Genomic DNA, 18,610 nt, shown 5'->3' on the forward strand with positions numbered 1-18,610 from the left:
GTATGCATGTATTCGGGTCACATTTTGTAGACTCGTGGACTTTGAGTTTTGACACAGTTACTCTTCCTTAGTATTTATTATTCGTAGATTAAAAAAATACTCTAAGTTTCACCTGTACATCATAAGAAGTTCTTTTAGGATTCCGCCGTTATTACAAGGAACGAACGCTTATAACTTCGTTTTGTCACAGAAATAGCACGTTGACGTTATTTGCCACCAGACGGCACTTTATTTTACTAAGATATTCCTTATTTCTTCCATAAATAAGAAGTAGTCCAATGTGCTATGTACTAACATGATCATGATTCATGGTTAAGTGTTTTTTTTAATTATTATTGTAACAAAAATTATTTAAAATTCCTTTGGCGCGTTCGGCGTTGCGAAAGGAGGCTAGACAGAACGATATATTTTGACTTCGACACTTTTTATTAGTACCTGCCTATCAGGGGCTATGGCGTTTTTTATAATTTTTTTGAGTGTATATGTATACAGGTTTTTTGAACAGTAATAGGCTACATGTATTACCTGCTTATGCTTTACATTCTTCTGCTGTAACTTTATAACCCACTCTAGGGCTTGTCCGAGAGATACGGGTGTATCGTTGTAGTAGTTGAAATCGACTTGATGAGACAAATAAGATGTGGCATCCAACAGACGATTGAATTCTCTCTCCACCTGAAAATATAACACTTTTAACACCTCCATCGTGGGTATCGCAGACACAATAGATTTTCAATTGTTATGCAGCAGCCGGCTGACCTGCTGCCGCATGGGGATTGATGGGTTAAGTTCATCACAAAAATTTCATCAAAAAAAATTAAAAAATAAACCAGTCATTTTGCAACCATGAAAAGTAAGAGCGCTTACAGACAAACGGTACTTGTCGACGGCAGGCAACGGCTTACGGCAGTCGACAAGTTTAAAAAAATTCAATGAAAAAAAATCCAGCGACTGCCGTCGACGCGTGCCGTCGACTAAGGGCAACCCCACATGTTAAATTTCGTAAAAATACAGATATTGCTTAGAAACCAAATAAATATACAGCAATATCTTGCTTCAAGTACAATATAATTTAAATGATTAAATACATTTTACGAACCATCTCATCTTTATGCTTGGGTACTTGATGACCGGTGGCCTCATACAATGGGCATTTCTGTTTGATTTTGTGAAGCTCCATATTCATTTGGACTGATAATGTAGTTACAGGATTTCCTCCCAAGCCAGTCACAACCATCGCACCTGAAGCGTAGATTTATTATTTTATTAGATTTTGGTTGCATATTATATTGCTTTCAAATTATATAACATGATACTAGCTTTTTCGTTTCTTACACACATTTCTCTTAAAAACTGTTTCTTTAAAAACTGGGCAATAAATCAAATATTACGCAATTGTCCAAAATTATGTAAAGCACTGCCAGTGTAAAGGCGCGATCAGACGTGCGCGTGATCTGCGCGTTTTCTACTATAGCGTATGGGAAAACACGAGCGTAGCACGCCCTGAACCCGCGGAGAGGACGCGCGCGTGTTTCCCCATACGCTATAGTCTTCGATCACTAACATACAAGATACACAGTCCGCGGCAAAATACGACCTCACTAAAAGAGCACCAAACGCAACATTCTGGTGGACTTTCGATTTAGTAGTGCTCGAACGCTCCGCTGGGAAACATGTCCCAGTGCTCGTTCAACAATTGTAAAAATCATACGTTTAAAACGCAAAAAAGGATGGAATTTCATATTTCCGGTAAGTATTAATCTTATTCTAATATATTTCATACAATTGTATTATAAATATTGGTATTTCGTTAAGAAATCAACAAAAAAACAGTTTGAAAATTAAGTTGTAAATAAATCAACACCAGGTATAAACCATCTCAATTGCGAATACTCATACTAAAGGTACTTATCGTAGTTTATCATGCCCACTTGAAATGTTCGGGTTATACACTGTGTTTCTGTTCCATTTGGTGGAGTCGCTATTAATTATTATTTATTTTATTGAGGAATACATATTTTTTTTTTGGTTTCCTCGAGATCCAGTTAGATGTGGAGATTGGATATCAGTTATAGCACGGCAAAGATGCGAACAATTTTTCAAGCCGACTTTAGCGAGCGTTGTATGTTCTAAGCATATATATTCAATGTATACACGTATATTTTATTTAACTATAAAATTAAACATATTAGAACAACATAATATTACAAGTAAAAATAATTACTCCACACTTTATACATTAAACTTTGGAAAAATTAAAAAATGGACTATTAAAATTATTACAATCAACAAAAAATGTTGAACAGTTCGACTCCACTCATACTTCACTTCACCCTGTTCCAGCGGCGAAGTGCGGCCGTAAAATTATTGTAGTGCTTTTTTGGAATTGTAATAATTTAAACTTTAAGACATATCGACGATGGTTGAATTTAGTTTAAAGCGTGCGTCGTTCGTAAAAATTTATTGCTTTGTAAACACACATTGTACATTGTTTTATAAAAAGATAGATAAATGTATACTTTTTTAAACACTTTTACTCGGCGACAGATTTTCGAGAGGTTTTGTATGGGACTGTGTATCTTGTATATTAGTGATCGAAGGCTATAGTACAACCTGCGCAGAACACGCGCACGTCTGATCGCGCCCTAATAGTAGGTAATTCTTGTTTCTTATTTGTGCATAAAATTAAAACAATATAGTCTTTTGTCTCCAAAAAAAACTTTCTAATAAAAATAAATTAACTCAGCAAATAGCTATACAAGCTCTAGTTTATTGAAAACATCACGTCATGTGAGTTGTGATATGATTTGTCATATCACAACTCACATGACGTGATGTTCACACGTCACGAGACAATGAACCTTGAACTATGTCACTAACAGGCTGTGGAAATACTCGTATTTTATTAGTAAGGGAGAAAGTATTTCATAGTTAGGTAAGGGTTCTATGTGTAAAACAACAAAATATATTTTTGATTCTTACCTAAATCAGCTACATATGGACCCTTTCTGTAGGTAACAATTCTACCCCCAACTCTGTCACGTCCCTCCAATATAACTACTTCACAACCAAATGACTGCAGTTGCCTCGCTGCAGTCAAACCAGACACACCTGAAATGAAAAATATGCTGTATTTAAAAATTGGTTAGAAAATATATCTTTTAGAAAATTCCTACAACCCAGGAAAGTAACCCAGGAAAGTAACCCAGGAAAGTAACCCAGGAAAGTTACCCACAAAAGATACTTAAATACAAAAAAAAATTATAATCATTTATTGCCTCCAAATAAGAAACATGTTGTGCTATTGGTAATATGATTTGTTTCTTTTTTTTTACTTTTTTTCTTTTTGTTTACAAAAAAATTATCTTATTTTAAATTTTTAGAATATGCATAAAAATTTAAAATATTTGACATAGTACCTGCACCAATGATAATAACTTTAGGCCTCTGTTTCCCTTTAGGTGGTGCTGGTATGGGAGTGATGCGTTCATATATTCCGTAGTTTATAAATCCATGACGCTCCAGAAACGCATGGCTCCTCATTACCAGAGCTGGATCGCCATTGTACGGAGGCTGTTGAAAAGTATGACATGATTTTAAAAAAGGAAAAAGATTATGAGGCCTTTCGATTAGCAAAATGATACATGCTTTCCAAGTCAGTAGCTGCATAAATCTCAGCTGACAACTAAAATGTTCGGCTTAGACCTGACCAACACATCACTGCCTTATCATCAGATATCTTCTAGGGTTCCTACTCATTACAATTACTTATTCGTCCCTAAAATGGGTAATTACTAATAAGCAAAATTTTACCTCCATTTTCTGCACAGCATGTTCTTGAGTTAACTGCTTTTTGGGGTCTTCAAACCACAGTTTTAATATACGGTTCCTTATTTGAATAAATGCATGGCTTGAAGGACCTTGCAAATCAGAAAAACATTCAGCTTCTAAAGAAGACATCTTGTCGAAAGGCAATCTTGACTGAAATGCTGCTCCTTCCAAACTGTAAATTTGAATAAAATAAGCTTTAGTTTACTTCTGTGGTGTGTGTGTTATTATTTCAATAGTTTATAGATAAATATAAAACGTACAGAAAGTTTCAGTAATGGTAGTTGTTTTACGGTAAGAGTAGAATAAAACTAATATACTTTCTAAATAATAAGTTGAGAAGAATAAACAGTCATGTCGTTTATATTACCTGTTTAGCATCTCTTTATAATTAATTTCTTCGATGTCTTCATGTTTGGTCTCTTCGATGATGATGGGTTTATCATCTTTCTTAGAATCGGTAGTACGGCTCGATGATGACTCGCGACGGCTGCTAACTGGTAGGGGACTACCGGCAGTAATCTTACTTCGTTCCGATTGATCAGATTCGGAGTCTTCTTGCTTTAATTTATCATCCAGTTCCCGGTTTTCTACCTACAATCGATAAACATAACCTATAATGTTAATACTAGAATTACGAGTGAAAAGTAATGTTTACAAGGTGTTTATTTTAATCATACCTTCGCGCGTTTTCTACGACTCATTTTGATGATCTTTTTACCGATATATCTTAGTAAAATTAAGGCAAATAAAACCCAAACACAGAGGTAAACAATAGCAATGAATTTGTCAAAATATGTCAATTGTCATTTGTCAAAACAAATGACAGTGTCTTTTTTTTTCTTATGGCACTTCGGCTATATAGCCATGGCCAGTGTCGAGTATAAACTATAAAATATATGGCGGGAAAATAATATTCTCTAATGAAAGAATCATGGCCAAATTTGTATAGGAGTTGGACTCGACTTTTATTTTTGATATTTTTGATGTCCCAAAATAAACTATAGTTAGATTTGGTTGTTCTTATGCTCTAAACATAATTCCGTTTGAGAATTATGTCTAAATAGCCACGATTTTTTATAATAATTAATAACGTTTACAATTATTTTGAGGTTAGACTTAAGAACTACCTTTTTCCCTACAAGTGTATATTCGGCGATCTCGTTTCTAATTATTTCAATTTTTCCTAGAGTATTACCCAAATAATAGAACGAATGCGACGCATCGACGCGGCACGCGACGTCCCGGTTAGTGTGAAACATCCCGTCATACTCGACGGCAGGCACCACGTCGCGCGCCTTATCGTCAAACATTTTCATGTTCGTGCTGCCCATGATAACCATGAGACAGTAGTCAACGATTTGAAGCAGAAATATTGGATTCTGCATATTAGGCCGACCGTAAAGCTATCGAATGTATGCTTTGTGGGATTAGGAAAGCGCAACCCAAACCACCTAGAATGGGTGACCTACCGGAGGCACGCTCGGCGCATCACCAAAGACCGTTTAGTTACTGCGGGCTCGATTTATTCGGTCCTATAGAAATTGCAATCGGTAGTAGAAGGGAAAAACGATACGATGTATTATTTACTTGCTTAACTGTCAGAGCCATTCATATTGAAATCGTAGCGTCTCTAACAACGGACTCGTTGATAATGGCTCTCCGTAGGATGGCGGCTAGACGAGGATGGCTAATAAGAGCGAAGAAATAGAGGAAAGTGTGTAAAAAACGGGGGGAAATTATTTGAAAGGGCTTATTGAACGCGCTAATCTCAGGAACTACTGGTCCGATTTGGAAAATTCTTTCAGTGTTAGATAGCTTATTTATCGAGGAAAGCCAAATGTTATATTTTATTATTCTACGACTAATAGGAGCGAAGAAATAGAGGAAACTACTGGAGCAATTTTTATGTTATTTGGCAAACATGCAGAATAGACCACGTTAAGGGATATAGGCTATTTTTTTGCGGAAAAATGTACGGTCGCGTGAAATTCCTAAATTACGCAAACGAAGCCGCGCGGAACATCTATATATAATAAAATCGTAGGAAAGTCAATGCTGTACTTACATTGAATATTTTTGTACAATAAATAATACTTGGGTCGTGATCTACTATACTAACGCGAACGAAGTCGCGGGCAACAGCTAGTATTTAATATTTATTTAATTTCACCAACTCTACAATACACAAAATAATAATAAATCCCACTGCCAAATAATTTATATATTCCCCTGAATAATGTGCGTAGTTTTACTAAAATGTACTGCCAAATATTCATTTTCCTGACTGAACAATGCACAAAATATGATGAAAATACTACCAATGTCAATAAAATCCACTGCCAAAAATTTTCCCGACTTTCAAATGTGTGTGATTTAAATAAAAGTACGGTACGGAACCCTTGGTGCGCAGCTCCAATTCCCACTTGGCCGATTTTTTTAACTTTCTAATATTATGGACACATTTACGAAAAGGCGAAATATTAAGATTATCAAAAGACTACCTTACCAAAGAGGATAATAATTTAAACAGCTACATAAACCCACGGACGTAAAAAAAAAAATAAACCTTACTTCAGCACTTCCCCCTTTCCTACCAAGTCTCACATTGATACAGCGTTATATTACTTTCATTTAATTTTAAACTTTAAGTTAAGAAAATACGTAAGTTAGTTAATACTACAAAGAAATGTGGAAATTACTGTTGAATTCAAAAGCGGTAGTAATAGTAACTTTTATTATTATTAACAATATTCAATAGTCATTTTGTAAAACAGTCACATTTTCATAATGAGGTCCAAGAGGTCACTAATTCTCGATTTGAATCACGATGATGAGTAGTGCAAAGTAGGAGTCGGTCGCAATATTAACTTTATGAACTTTTCCTGAAGTGGCTTCGCACGTAACTATCGTCAGAATATCCAGCAATTTCTTGGGGTATAATTGAGCTTTCTTCTATTGTGCTGCAAGGCCGGCACAGGCATTCCAATGGTGCTTTTGTTGACACCTATAAATATTATTCAATAATCATTTTCAGGACATACTTAGATGGAAAATATTATGCTACTAAATATATTCAGTCTCAAATCGAAGATACAACATGAAAACATTTTTAATTTACTACATAATTCTAAACCATTGGTATAAAATAAAAAATAGATATATCTACAAAATTCCAACTATACCTTGTGGTTTAGTGCAGTTTAAAAATAAGTGATTTATACTTAAGAGATTTAAAACTTATAAATTATAATATTATTAAGACTTATTTTACCTTTCGATATCTTTTTTCTTCACTTTTTGCTTTTGGACAAAATAAGACAACCGTTGCTTCGCGTTCACCTGATTCTTGACAACAACTGCATGATCGCTCCATTTGCCATATTTTACTTCCCGAGACCTACAAAAAAATTATAATTTAAGTAAGTAATCAAAATAATTGACGACCTCTGTGGCTCAGTTGGTGGACTGTTGGTAGCTCAAGCCGGGGGTCGCGGCCCGCGGATTCGAAATTTCGAATCCCGCCGACGACGGAACAAAAAGTTTTCAAAGTTCCTGGGTCATGGATGGGTATAAAATAATTATAATAAAAATCTTAAATATAATTATGTACATATAGGATAAAAGTATTAAATATATTTCCGTTGTCTGGTACCCGTAACACAAGTCCACAGATTACTAGTATATATGCACAAGTCCTTCAGGTACTTAGCACGGGGCCAGTGACGTGTTGTGAAGCGTTCATAGATATTAATTTGTATTTTTGGAATCTACCCAAAATTGAAGTTAGATTAAATCAATACACTTTTCAAATCAAAGAACACACAATCTATACTAATATTATAAATGCGAAAGTATCTCTATCTGTCTCGCTTTCACGCCAAAACCACTGGAACGATTGTAATAAAATTTTGTACACAGATAGTCTAAAGCCTGAGAAAGGACATAGGCTACTTTTTAACCGGAAAAAGGGGTTGAAAGGGAGTGAAAATGCATAAATTTGTTCAAATTAAGTTAGTTCCAAAAAATCGTAACAGATGGCGCTAAGAGTCGTCTACATCGCGCTAACATTTGCTCTTACGTGTTTCGTTTCTATAAGAGGTGGTACCATCTCAAGTTACATTTTTCGATTCTTTAGATTGTTTTACACGCTTTTATATAACTCAGACCTCAGTACTTTATCTATGCATTGACGTAACCTTAAACCTATCAATAATAAATTATAGTTTATGGGTAAAGTTGGGGGCTTAATAAGTCTTAAAATTTGGTATAAATAAAGTAAAATTTTAAAAAATGAAATATTATGTGCACACTGCACAGCTGTTTTTGGGTATTTTGATTTAAGGGGTACTAGGGTTTTAAAAAGCTTTTAAATTTGACAGCAATTTTGTTGACACCACGCGCTATTAACTGAAGTCTACGTGGACGAAGTCGCGGGCAATAGCTAGTTCATTATAAATTACTTGAAAACAAACCTGTACATAGCTGGAGCATTTTCCTATACATGCATATGAGGGAATTGGCTTGGGGACGCAGCCTGGATGTTGCAATACATGGATTACTGGTGTCATTTGGCACTCTTGTCCTGTCAACAAAATATTATAATACATACTAGCTGTCCCGGCAAACGTTGTTTTGCCATATAAATAATTTCACAAATTTTCATGAGAATCGGTCAAGCCGTTTCGGAGGAGTATGGCAACGAAAACTGTGACACGAGAATTTTATATATTAGATAGGTTTCGGCAACATGAGGAAAAAATTACGTTTTAGGTAACATAATATTAATTTCGTTATATTCAAATTATAATGAATATTTTATGTACCTGGTGGCAACTGAACCTCTTGTCCTTTTGCTTCCTGCTTACCAAAGTAAGAAACCACTACTATTGTCACAAAAACAAAATACATTCTAAACATTTTAATTAAATTATCCTTGACTTCTGTACACGGTCCTTGGCACTGACCATGTGTGGACCACAGTGGAGGATTTCCGCCTTATAAAGGACGAAATGCTAAGATACTAAAATCAAAAGCTTGTATTTTCTACACAACATTAATAATGTTTTAGTGAACTTGTCTGAAACCACATGAAGTGATCACGCTGGGTGGGGAGTGGGGACGACGTCGCGCCGGCCGCCGCGCCATGATACAGCAAAACAGTATATTTTGTAGTTTGTACATAGTAAGCCTATGAGGTAGGTACTAGATAGGTATAGTTGAAAGCTGTAAGATATAAATTGTGTGTAGTAGTGTTTCGCGCTTATCATAGGGAAGCAGAAGATCAAACAAAATGGAAGTAATTAACAACTGGGTTTAGTGCGTTAGTGCGAGTTTTATTCGATCATACGCATCGAGCGCGTAAACGCGAATTTATATGGGATTAAAGCAGTATCCACGTTAGCCAGTAGATGGAGCTGCTTTGATCCCATATAAATTCGCGTTTACGTGCTCGATGCGTATCATCGAATAAAACTCGCACTAACCCCCCTGGAGTGAAAGTTGAAATTTTCCAGGTGCGACCTAACGACGCTAACGATATCAAAATACTACAAAAATACGTTCTAATTCTATGATGGACGCAACCACCGTCGTCCGTCACACATAGACACCGGCAACATCAGAATAGTTTCAAGAGCGTAGCCGGCCTTTTAAGAAAGATGCTGATGATGATTATGCTCTCTTCTTGAAGGTTTGCAGGTTTTATTGATAAGGGTTCAGGAAACACTGCCGGCAACAGTTCATTCCAAATTTAACAGAAGACTTGTCTCAGAGAAGTCAGAGATCGCATGGACTCCATTCCATTTATTATTAAGATTTTTATTGGTAAACAGATACACAGTATAAGAGGGTCTGTTTTGCAATAAAAATACTAATTATATCATTTTCAAAATTATCACACAGAGACGGAAATATTGAATAGTTAGCACAGAGTTTTACAAATGAAACTTTGCATCGCCATACCTTGGCATACTTACTTGCATTTCGGAATGGCTAGTTCGTCGTGTGATTATTTATGTGTTCTAAAATATATGTATTTTGTACATGGTAAATCTAGCATATCTTTCAAGTTTATAAAGGAAAATATTATGCTACTAAATATTCAGTCAACAAATCGAAGTGTATAGGATGTATCAAAAATCTTTGCAGCTCTGGAAAACTTACTCTCCTATCCTACAATAGGACTCATTTTACAGGCTTTTCCCCCACACATCATACTCAGCTCAACAATTAAGACCTACGACATCTAAAGCTCACACTTTATTATAAAGTGATAGACCAATAAATTCTAAACTGCATTTCTATGCCCTTCCCCTTCTTCACGGTTCGAGTTTGAGTTAGTTTTTAAAAAATAACCTTATTACTGAGTATTTTAGGAGGATGATACTTTACCTTGTCTTTTGCCTAATATAGGCAAAGGAGTTGATAAAGACCTATCCTATAAACTATAATGTAAATAGTATTACTGCCTAATTGTGTCTCTCTTTACGTTTAAATAACATACAGAATATGTTGCCTGTGACTTCTTTGGACCAGAATTTGTCTAGCGCACCGCCAGAGTGAACATTTTTGTGGGATATAAATTTTCGACCCAAATTCTTTGCCGGGATTCAAAGTAATTGTACCTTCAAACCAAGTTTCATCAAGGTTGCTTTAGAGGTATACGTGAGAAAAGGAAACAAACAGACACCGCATTCTCAATCTCATTGGTTGTATGCAACAGATCTTCACCGAAACGGCTCGACCAATTTGTAGAAAATTTTGCAGGTGTATTCGACTTAATATATAAATGTTTTAGAATGATAAGTATTTATTACTTCTAGAGGTGAACCACCTTTTATTTCACATAGTGATTATTGTGATTTCTCAAAATATTTGCAATAAGTATGAGATACGTGCTTAGCCGTCATCTCTACGTTGAGCTTATAAAAGGCACAAGGAGCTTTCTCGCAGAATGCATCACTATAATACAGGATGTAACAAAACTAAGTTATAATACTTTAGGATGTGTATGACTCCCTAGTCCCTTGTAAAGAGTTCACCGTGATAGTAGCAGCGCTGAAAGAGCATTTTTTTGTGATTTCTATGGGTAACCACCCCAGCGTCATGAGCTTGCCCATACAAAAGTTGTAAAAAAAATTACTCTTTCTGCTTTCAACGCTGCGACTTTTCAGTGAGCTCTATACAATGGACTCGAGTACACGTCGACTACGTACACCCTAAATTATTATCACATGTTTTCAACGACTTATGATGCGGTTTACTACATATTATTATAAAACAAAGTCCCTTTTTTCCCTCATGTCCCATTAGTTATGTCCACACTGTGCACTTTCATCTTCAATTTTCGTCATCAACTTTCATATTGGCGCATTCAATAATTGAATGCGTCAAGGAACGCCAATATTGTCATTTTTGAAGTTTTGGATACGGTCAGAGGGCATGCGTCGCGGGCATGCCTCACGTTCGCTGTTGACTACGCTATAACGCATGCCCTTGACGAACAGAAAAAGGCACAGTGTGGACAAAGCTTTTGTTCCCTTTAATCTTTAAAACTACGCAACGGATTTTGATGCGGTTTCCTTTAGTAGATACATAGAGTGATTAAAGAGGAAGGTTTTTAAGTATAATAACATTCATTAATTAATAGTGGAGAAACACTGTTAATTTTGGGGTTTCTAATGTGATGTCGTAAATAATTACATTTTTTTTTCGCCTAAACGCAGGCCCTACGAGATTTATCAAAATACTGTGGCGGTACCCACAATTCGCCTAACATTCCTGCATCGCGCTATCGAAGTTTTCTGAGCGCGTCGGTATATATACGACAGCTGAAATGTATCACGTGGGCTCCGGCCTGACCGAGCATAACACCTCGCTCGGTCGGAAGATCTTCCTTTGGCCGCCACGCGTTTACCCACATTGGTGACCCGCGACAGAACACGCCTCCTTCATCATCATCACTCCCCGCCCCTCCGCACCGCGCCAGCCAGCATCGCCTCATTGGGTACCTCGTCCACTAGCCGCAATGTACCGCGGCCTGGGCGACTCCGCATCGGCATCATCGGGCTTTCTCACTACACCGACCGGTCAGCAAGCAGAGCACATCTCTCCTGGTCAGCACGTAGCATCGGCCCCGCACGGCAGCTATCCGACTCACTAGATCCCGTGCAGCAGCTTACAGTTCCGACTCACTGGGACTCACTGCAACAGTTCCGACTCACTGGAACTCACTGGCACTGGCGACTCAAGCGACAAGACTTCAAAGACTTCAAGATTCGACCTCCGGTCTTCGGGGGGGAGTGATGTGGCGGTACCCACAATTCGCCTAACATTCCTGCATCGCGCTATCGAAGTTTTCTGAGCGCGTCGGTATATATACGACAGCTGAAATGTATCACGTGGGCTCCGGCCTGACCGAGCATAACACCTCGCTCGGTCGGAAGATCTTCCTTTGGCCGGCACGCGTTTACCCACAATACATAGGTAGGTCTACTATTAAAAAAGTCGTTGAAAGGATTTGAAAAGGAGGAAGGTTTGAGATGTGTTTATGAAATTTAGAGCATATTTACCTCGCTAGTCTCATTATACATATAAGCCAAATTTGAAACGTTTATGTTAAATAGTTTTTGAATTATGAGGGGGTCAAATGTGGCTCCAAATGGTTCGTGTAATATTACACACGATGCTGTTCGCCAGTTCTGCTTGAACTTGAGTTGACACGCTACCGCGTGTCTAGTTAAATATGCTTAATTTTTTAAAGAGCTAGACTTATTTTTTTGGACTATTGTTTTGAAGGAAATAATATGACATTATAATTTTCACAAAACGTTAAGGGGATAAAAAGTAGGGCATGAAAGTCTATTCAGCGATTTTTGCGCCGCCTGTGAACCGGTTCTCAAAAAACTTTGTTTGTTTCAAAAGTAGTCTTTTCAATATTTTAAAGACACGTTCACATGGGCGATGCCACGCGGGTCAGCTAGTAACAAATCAACACAAAGCTACGTCATATTGTAGTTGGCGTTACTTGAGTCAGTATGTATGAATAAATTATAATAGGTACCTATATAATAATATTATTATGAAGGGATAGATAAAAGGAACGCTCGTCTGTTGTATGTACTTATTTAATTTTATTTATTTAACACATAAAAACACATTTCTTGTCATATTTATTAACAAGTTAGGAAAATCACAATGTTATCAATTAACTTTAAACATTTCCAAATTATTCAAAATTCAAGTCTCTATGCAGAGTGTTTGAATCCACGAAAAGAAATCGAATCATCAATATTTTTCATCGGCTGTAGTCTCCACATTTGTGGCACTTGCAATCTACAGGTTCCCTTATACGAATTTCCATGGTGGCTCGCTCTTCATCTTCTAGTCTCAATCCGTCTGTATTATAGCAGTGTGTCAGCGTGATATATCTATCTTTCAACTGCTTTTCTCGACAGCAGTAGCATTCCTGAAAAATATAATCCATATTAGAAAAATAAAATTACGTAGGTACCTTGTAAGTATAGTTGTAGGGTAAAGTTGCTCATCTACCTTGTATGTATTTCGTACTAATGAGATCAACGAATACAGGTTAAAATATCACTAATCTCGATTCTCGAATACTCTAAGTTCTACTGTACTAGATTACTAACTTTTAAAAATCCTGTGGCTGTTACAACAGATGGTTGGATTTGACTTTTACAGGCACCCTCGCACTTATTAACGCTTACATCGCCACTACATGATCTGACTATACTTCCCATATCGTCGTATTCATCTAAAAATAAAAATAAAATATTTTTAATGTAGGCATTAATGAAGTTTTTTTTATATTATAGTATTAAAAATATGAATTTTACATATTTATTCAAAATGATTTAATAATATTTTTATCGTATAAGGACTATTAAAATTACCTTTAGTAATATGGATTTCTGATGGTAAAGTTTCACAGTTGTCCTCAGCGTAGCATTGTATTAAATAAATAAATAGTAATGCTAAAGCGAATAATACTATACGTCTTGAACGAAAGACCATTTTATATAATAGTACTTTCCTGGTCAATATACTGAAAGGAACTAAGTTTACTCTTACAATTTTCTCCTTATATATGATTTTATTTTCAGCTTTAATATGACAGAAACATGCTACTCAGCGCAACCCCACTGCGCGTACATGCAGCTGTAAAGTGTAATGCCTTGTTAACACAAATAAATTGTAAGAAAATAAAAATACTTTTAATGTTTTATATTATAATAATATTTTAGTATTTTTATTATCTAAATTAGGTTTAAGTAAGTATACATTTCATTTAGATATTTTGTCCTTAAAATAAATAATATAATACGTCCTGTTATTATGTTTTTAATAACGGCTACCGTAAATCTATATAACGATTTTATATCAATGGTAAGATGACGTTATTCTTTTTTTCTAATTTATTCAAGTATTAATTCAAATAAAATATTTTTATTTTGCTCTTATAAGAGAGTATTTATCTTATTATTCGTAGGTATTTATACAGCTTTTTTATATTAGGACCTCACAAAGATTTGTCTTTATCTGATTCTCTGGAAAAGTCGTTTACTTTAAAACTTTTTTTTCATGAAATAAGGGGGCAAACGAGCATACGGGTCACCTGATGGAAAGCAACTTCCGTCGCCCATGGACACTCGCAGCATCAGAAGAGCTGCAAGTGCGTTGCCGACCTTTTAAGAGGGTAATAGGGGAGGGTAGGGAAGGGAATAGGGTAGGGGTTAGGAGATTGGGCGTCCGCTAAACTCACTCACTCGGCGAAACACAGCGCAAGCACTGTTTGACGCCGGTTTTCTGTGAGAATGTGGTATTTATCCGGTCGAGCCGGCCCATTCGTGCCGAAGCATGGCTCAAAACTTGATGTAGCAGTATAATATTACTAGCTGTTGCCCGTGACTTCGTCCGCGAGGATTTTATAGTTGTTCCCGTACATCGATTGAGTCGTTTACGCGCATATCAGAAAAGTTATATATTGTGTGGGAACCGCACATTTTTCCGGGACAAAAAACATTCCTTGTCCCAGATTCAAATAAGTATCTTCAATTACTGATACTAAATATTCAATGTCGTGCACAAGTGTGAGCAAGTGATACAACTTTAAGAAACGTGCCATTTTTTCTTCCCTCCAAAACTCCATTGAAAGTTTTAGTAATTTAGGGTCTACCATTTTACTAAAAAAACTGACTTGACTCGTTGACTTTACTGGCTACTTTTTTATACTTTTACTGGACTTTCGACTTGACTATAATCAGGAAAAACGACTGTATGTAATCTTTTCACGAATTTTTTTTTCCCGCCATATTTTACTTGACACTGGCCATGGTTAAAAAGCCGAGCGCCATATTAAGAAAAAAAAACTGAAATGCAAATGACAGTAATTTTTTGTCATTTGTGTCTGTCAACGATTTCGAGCGGGCTGCGTAATCTGTGGGGCTGCGGCTGGCGATCCGGCCGCGTTTTCAATTTCATGAGAAAATACAGTGAAAATCAAAAAAAATAAAGATGAACTTCGACGAGAATATGCTGTTAATGTTGATATTGGTATTCTCATGGCTGGAATACATATGGGAACTTTATCTATCTATACGACAGGTATTTATATTCAGTAATTATTGTTGTGACGTGTTGTTAATTTACTTCAACAGTTTGTTATGGTTATTTGGATCAAAATGATTTTGTTCTGCCTTTAACTTTAATTTCCGTTTATGCGAAATGAATCTTTTGTCAATTAACTCTGCATCAACCAGTTGCTGCAAAATATGTTGAATGTTTCAATCATCAAGTTTTCATGTTTCTGACAAATAATTTTATTATGATTCTTTTTTCAGTTAAATATTTACAAAACAAACAACACCATTCCCGATGACTTGAAAGAAATGCTTAATGAGGAGTCGTTTAAAAAGGCAAGATTATATGGGATTGATAAATCACAGTTCAAAATAGTAAAGGAGTTCTACAGCATAAGTTTGACGTCAATAATACTTTATAACAGATGGGTTTCAGCAGCATGGATCAAGTCAGAAGAAGTAGCAGCCATTTTTAATATATCACCATCACAGGAAATTCTTATCAGTTGTGTGTTCATGACTTTGGTCACACTCTTCAATATGGTTGTGAATATGCCATTCACCATCTATGGTACATTTGTGCTCGAGGAGAAGCATGGATTCAACAAGCAAACAATAGGATTCTTCATCAAAGACCAACTTAAGTCTTTAGCTTTAAATCTAGTCATAACTCTGCCAATAGTGTCTATTGCAATTTACATTATAATGCTAGGTGGCAACATGTTTGTTGTCTGGCTATGGCTTTTCACAACTGTAGCGACACTGTTGCTATTAACTATTTACCCGTCAGTTATTGCTCCATTGTTTGATAAATTTGTCCCATTGCCGGAAGGTTCACTCAGAAAAGGTATTGAGAATTTGGCATCAAAGCTCAATTTCTCACTTTCTCAAATATACATTGTAGAAGGTTCAAAGAGATCAGCGCACAGCAATGCATATTTCAGTGGCTTGTTTGGTGCAAAGAGAATTGTACTGTTTGATACATTACTTGAAAAATATGATGAAACTAAGAAAGTGACCACTGGATGTACTGAAAGTGAAATCTTGGGTGTGTTGGCACATGAACTTGGTCACTGGAAGTGCAGCCACATTTACAAGTCAATTGCATTGACAGAAGTTAACTTGCTGCTCCTATTCTCAGCTTTTGGATTCCTTTTTAAGTACTCCTTATTGTATACTACGTTAGGTTTTCCATCTGGCCAGGAACCAGTTATCATTGGTTTGATTGTAGTGTTACAGTTGATTCTTGCTCCCTACAATTCCTTATTATCATTTTTTGCTACTGCGTTATCCAGGAAATTTGAATTTGAAGCTGATAACTTTGCTGTTGGTTTGGATTATCCCCAGGAGTTGAGATCAGCTCTTATTAAGCTAGGCAAAGATAATTTGGACTACCCAATTTATGATAAATTATATTCTGCTTGGTATCATTCACATCCTACGCTTTTGCATAGAATTGAAAATATTAAAAATCAAATCGCAAATGAGAAAAGAGACTAAATTTTTAAGTTATGTTTAATATCTGTATTGTTTCCATAACATACTGTGTTAAAATTATAGTTCACATGCAGAGTAAAATAATACAACATAACAAATATTTGTATAATAAAACTAGCATATTTTACACTTAACATCACAATTCACAACCATCCCGCGGACAATCTTTGTTTTTCTATGGAAATATAAGATGATGTTAAAAATGTTTGCTGAATGCTGAGCATTTTTAAAAGGATGGCTGCACAGTTATTATCTATTATTAATTATAATTTATACTTAATCAATTCATGCATTTATATTGAACGAAAAAAAATTATAGGCAGTGAACTCTACAGAAATAATATTGTTTTATAATCTTTTTGATATGTAAAATAATATGACTTATACTTACTTTCTCTGCAAGTTTATTAAAAAATTGAACTATTATAGAGACTAAATTCTTGAATATTATGTCTAAAATACAGCCTAGGAGAGCTAGTTTATTTTTATACAGATTAATGTAAAAAATAAAAATTTTGAAATGTGTAATTCAGCATTTTTACATATTTTTTTGTTATTTGTAAACTGTACCAAAATACCAACCTATAAGTTACCTTTTTTATAATAATTTCTAAAATAATGTTTAGAAAATACTAAACCAAGTAACCAACTATGTTTTGTTAAGAACTATATTATGGTTAATAAAATGTGGCATTTATTTGAGATTACGATTATTTATTTCACATCAATTTTGCTTCCTCAAGTCAACCATTCACCTACATGCTTATAGCCTAGTAAACGAATGATTCTGGTTGGAAAAGTCGAAAGCAGAAATTATGACCACGGAACTTTGTTTGGACTAGCTGAACTCATTGATAAACACAGACTACTTAGAAGAACTGACGTTGAGATAAACATACTAAAAGTCCTGACCCCTCCGAGGTGAGCCGGATGGGAGGGGGGAAAAGAAGAACCTATTTCTTGGTTTTTTGACTAGTTTTTTCAGACAAAGTTGTAGAGAATTTTATTCGCTTTTCTTATGTAAGTAGTACAATAAAATTTCGTACGAAGCACCGTTTTCGATAATTAATCAAAAAACCAAAAAATAGGTCCTACTTTCCCCCTATTTTTTATTTTTTTTAATTTAATTCCCCCATTAGTTTTAAGGGGGTGACAGACACGCGAGTAAGTGCGCGGACTTATGGCTCGACGACCTTACTCGCCTGTCTGTCACCTAAAGTTCGCGTACTTAAAGATTACCGCGTAAGTTCGCCGTCTTCGAATTTTACTCGTAGCTCGTACGTCTGGCAGCACTGCGAATCGCGAGTCGAGCCGCGAGCCGTCAGGCAGTGTTGCCAACACGACTGATACAAAATTTGCTTAGCTACTGTTAAAATTTACTGTAATAAAAATTATGCTAACATTTTTCAGTCAAATAAAACCTTTTTTAATTTTAAATCTTTAATAATCAACAAAATCTCAATTTATTCTATGTTATCAAACAAAATATTAATTTATTGGTGTTCATCGATAGCTGATGCTGCTGATGTACCTACATGTAGACGTAGAAAATTCATTGTCCAAACTATAAATCTCCTTGGTACCATAAAGTTAATATATCTAGCGGAATAGAGCAACAATTTTGAGCTGTCAAACGAAACCGAAATTGGTTTTCATCTGTGGGAAAAATATGTACGTACGTA

The 18,610-nt window shown here is 35.7% G+C and overlaps 4 protein-coding genes across 4 annotated transcripts in view; 1 reads left to right on the plus strand and 3 right to left on the minus strand.

Annotated features, from left to right (window-relative positions):
- Positions 1-4,596, minus strand: part of LOC121733849 (lysine-specific histone demethylase 1A) — a 437,211-nt gene extending 432,615 nt beyond the window's left edge. Inside the window, exons 1-7 of the mRNA XM_042124231.1 lie at positions 4,509-4,596; positions 4,199-4,422; positions 3,814-4,003; positions 3,420-3,573; positions 2,983-3,111; positions 1,100-1,242; positions 526-675 (exon numbers count right to left, since the gene is read on the minus strand). Coding sequence (XP_041980165.1) covers positions 526-675; positions 1,100-1,242; positions 2,983-3,111; positions 3,420-3,573; positions 3,814-4,003; positions 4,199-4,422; positions 4,509-4,532 — 1,014 coding nt within the window. The 5' untranslated portion in view covers positions 4,533-4,596. The remainder of the gene's footprint in view (positions 1-525; positions 676-1,099; positions 1,243-2,982; positions 3,112-3,419; positions 3,574-3,813; positions 4,004-4,198; positions 4,423-4,508) is intronic.
- A 2,021-nt stretch (positions 4,597-6,617) lies between these two features.
- Positions 6,618-8,840, minus strand: LOC121733852 (bursicon). The gene is made up of 4 exons (XM_042124236.1): positions 8,655-8,840; positions 8,304-8,413; positions 7,103-7,228; positions 6,618-6,835 (listed from the first exon to the last, which is right to left on the minus strand). The coding sequence occupies exons 1-4, from the start codon at positions 8,746-8,748 to the stop codon at positions 6,701-6,703; spliced, it is 465 nt and encodes a 154-aa protein (XP_041980170.1). The 5' UTR covers positions 8,749-8,840; the 3' UTR covers positions 6,618-6,700.
- A 4,265-nt stretch (positions 8,841-13,105) lies between these two features.
- Positions 13,106-13,888, minus strand: LOC121733853 (partner of bursicon). Its single transcript, XM_042124237.1, has 3 exons — positions 13,746-13,888; positions 13,482-13,606; positions 13,106-13,297 (listed from the first exon to the last, which is right to left on the minus strand). The coding sequence occupies exons 1-3, from the start codon at positions 13,864-13,866 to the stop codon at positions 13,127-13,129; spliced, it is 417 nt and encodes a 138-aa protein (XP_041980171.1). The 5' UTR covers positions 13,867-13,888; the 3' UTR covers positions 13,106-13,126.
- A 1,383-nt stretch (positions 13,889-15,271) lies between these two features.
- Positions 15,272-16,963, plus strand: LOC121733850 (CAAX prenyl protease 1 homolog). Its single transcript, XM_042124232.1, has 2 exons — positions 15,272-15,456; positions 15,693-16,963. The coding sequence occupies exons 1-2, from the start codon at positions 15,367-15,369 to the stop codon at positions 16,929-16,931; spliced, it is 1,329 nt and encodes a 442-aa protein (XP_041980166.1). The 5' UTR covers positions 15,272-15,366; the 3' UTR covers positions 16,932-16,963.
- The last annotated feature ends 1,647 nt before the right edge of the window (positions 16,964-18,610 follow it).

This window comes from Aricia agestis, chromosome 14, assembly GCF_905147365.1.
Source record: "Aricia agestis chromosome 14, ilAriAges1.1, whole genome shotgun sequence".
Lineage (NCBI taxonomy): Eukaryota > Metazoa > Arthropoda > Insecta > Lepidoptera > Lycaenidae > Aricia > Aricia agestis.

Excerpts from the sequence above, each read along its gene's own strand:
- LOC121733850 (XM_042124232.1), top strand. The coding sequence starts at position 15,367 with ATGAACTTCGACGAGAATATGCTGTTAATGTTGATATTGGTATTCTCA. Across the intron at positions 15,457-15,692 it reads TTTATCTATCTATACGACAG|TTAAATATTTACAAAACAAA; the intron begins GTATTTATATTC and ends TTCTTTTTTCAG.
- LOC121733852 (XM_042124236.1), bottom strand. The coding sequence starts at position 8,748 with ATGTTTAGAATGTATTTTGTTTTTGTGACAATAGTAGTGGTTTCTTAC. Across the intron at positions 7,229-8,303 it reads AATGCTCCAGCTATGTACAG|GTCTCGGGAAGTAAAATATG; the intron begins GTTTGTTTTCAA and ends ATTTTTTTGTAG. Across the intron at positions 6,836-7,102 it reads AAGAAAAAAGATATCGAAAG|GTGTCAACAAAAGCACCATT; the intron begins GTAAAATAAGTC and ends TAATATTTATAG.
- LOC121733853 (XM_042124237.1), bottom strand. The coding sequence starts at position 13,866 with ATGGTCTTTCGTTCAAGACGTATAGTATTATTCGCTTTAGCATTACTA. Across the intron at positions 13,607-13,745 it reads AGAAATCCATATTACTAAAG|ATGAATACGACGATATGGGA; the intron begins GTAATTTTAATA and ends TTTTATTTTTAG. Across the intron at positions 13,298-13,481 it reads CAGCCACAGGATTTTTAAAA|GAATGCTACTGCTGTCGAGA; the intron begins GTTAGTAATCTA and ends TATATTTTTCAG.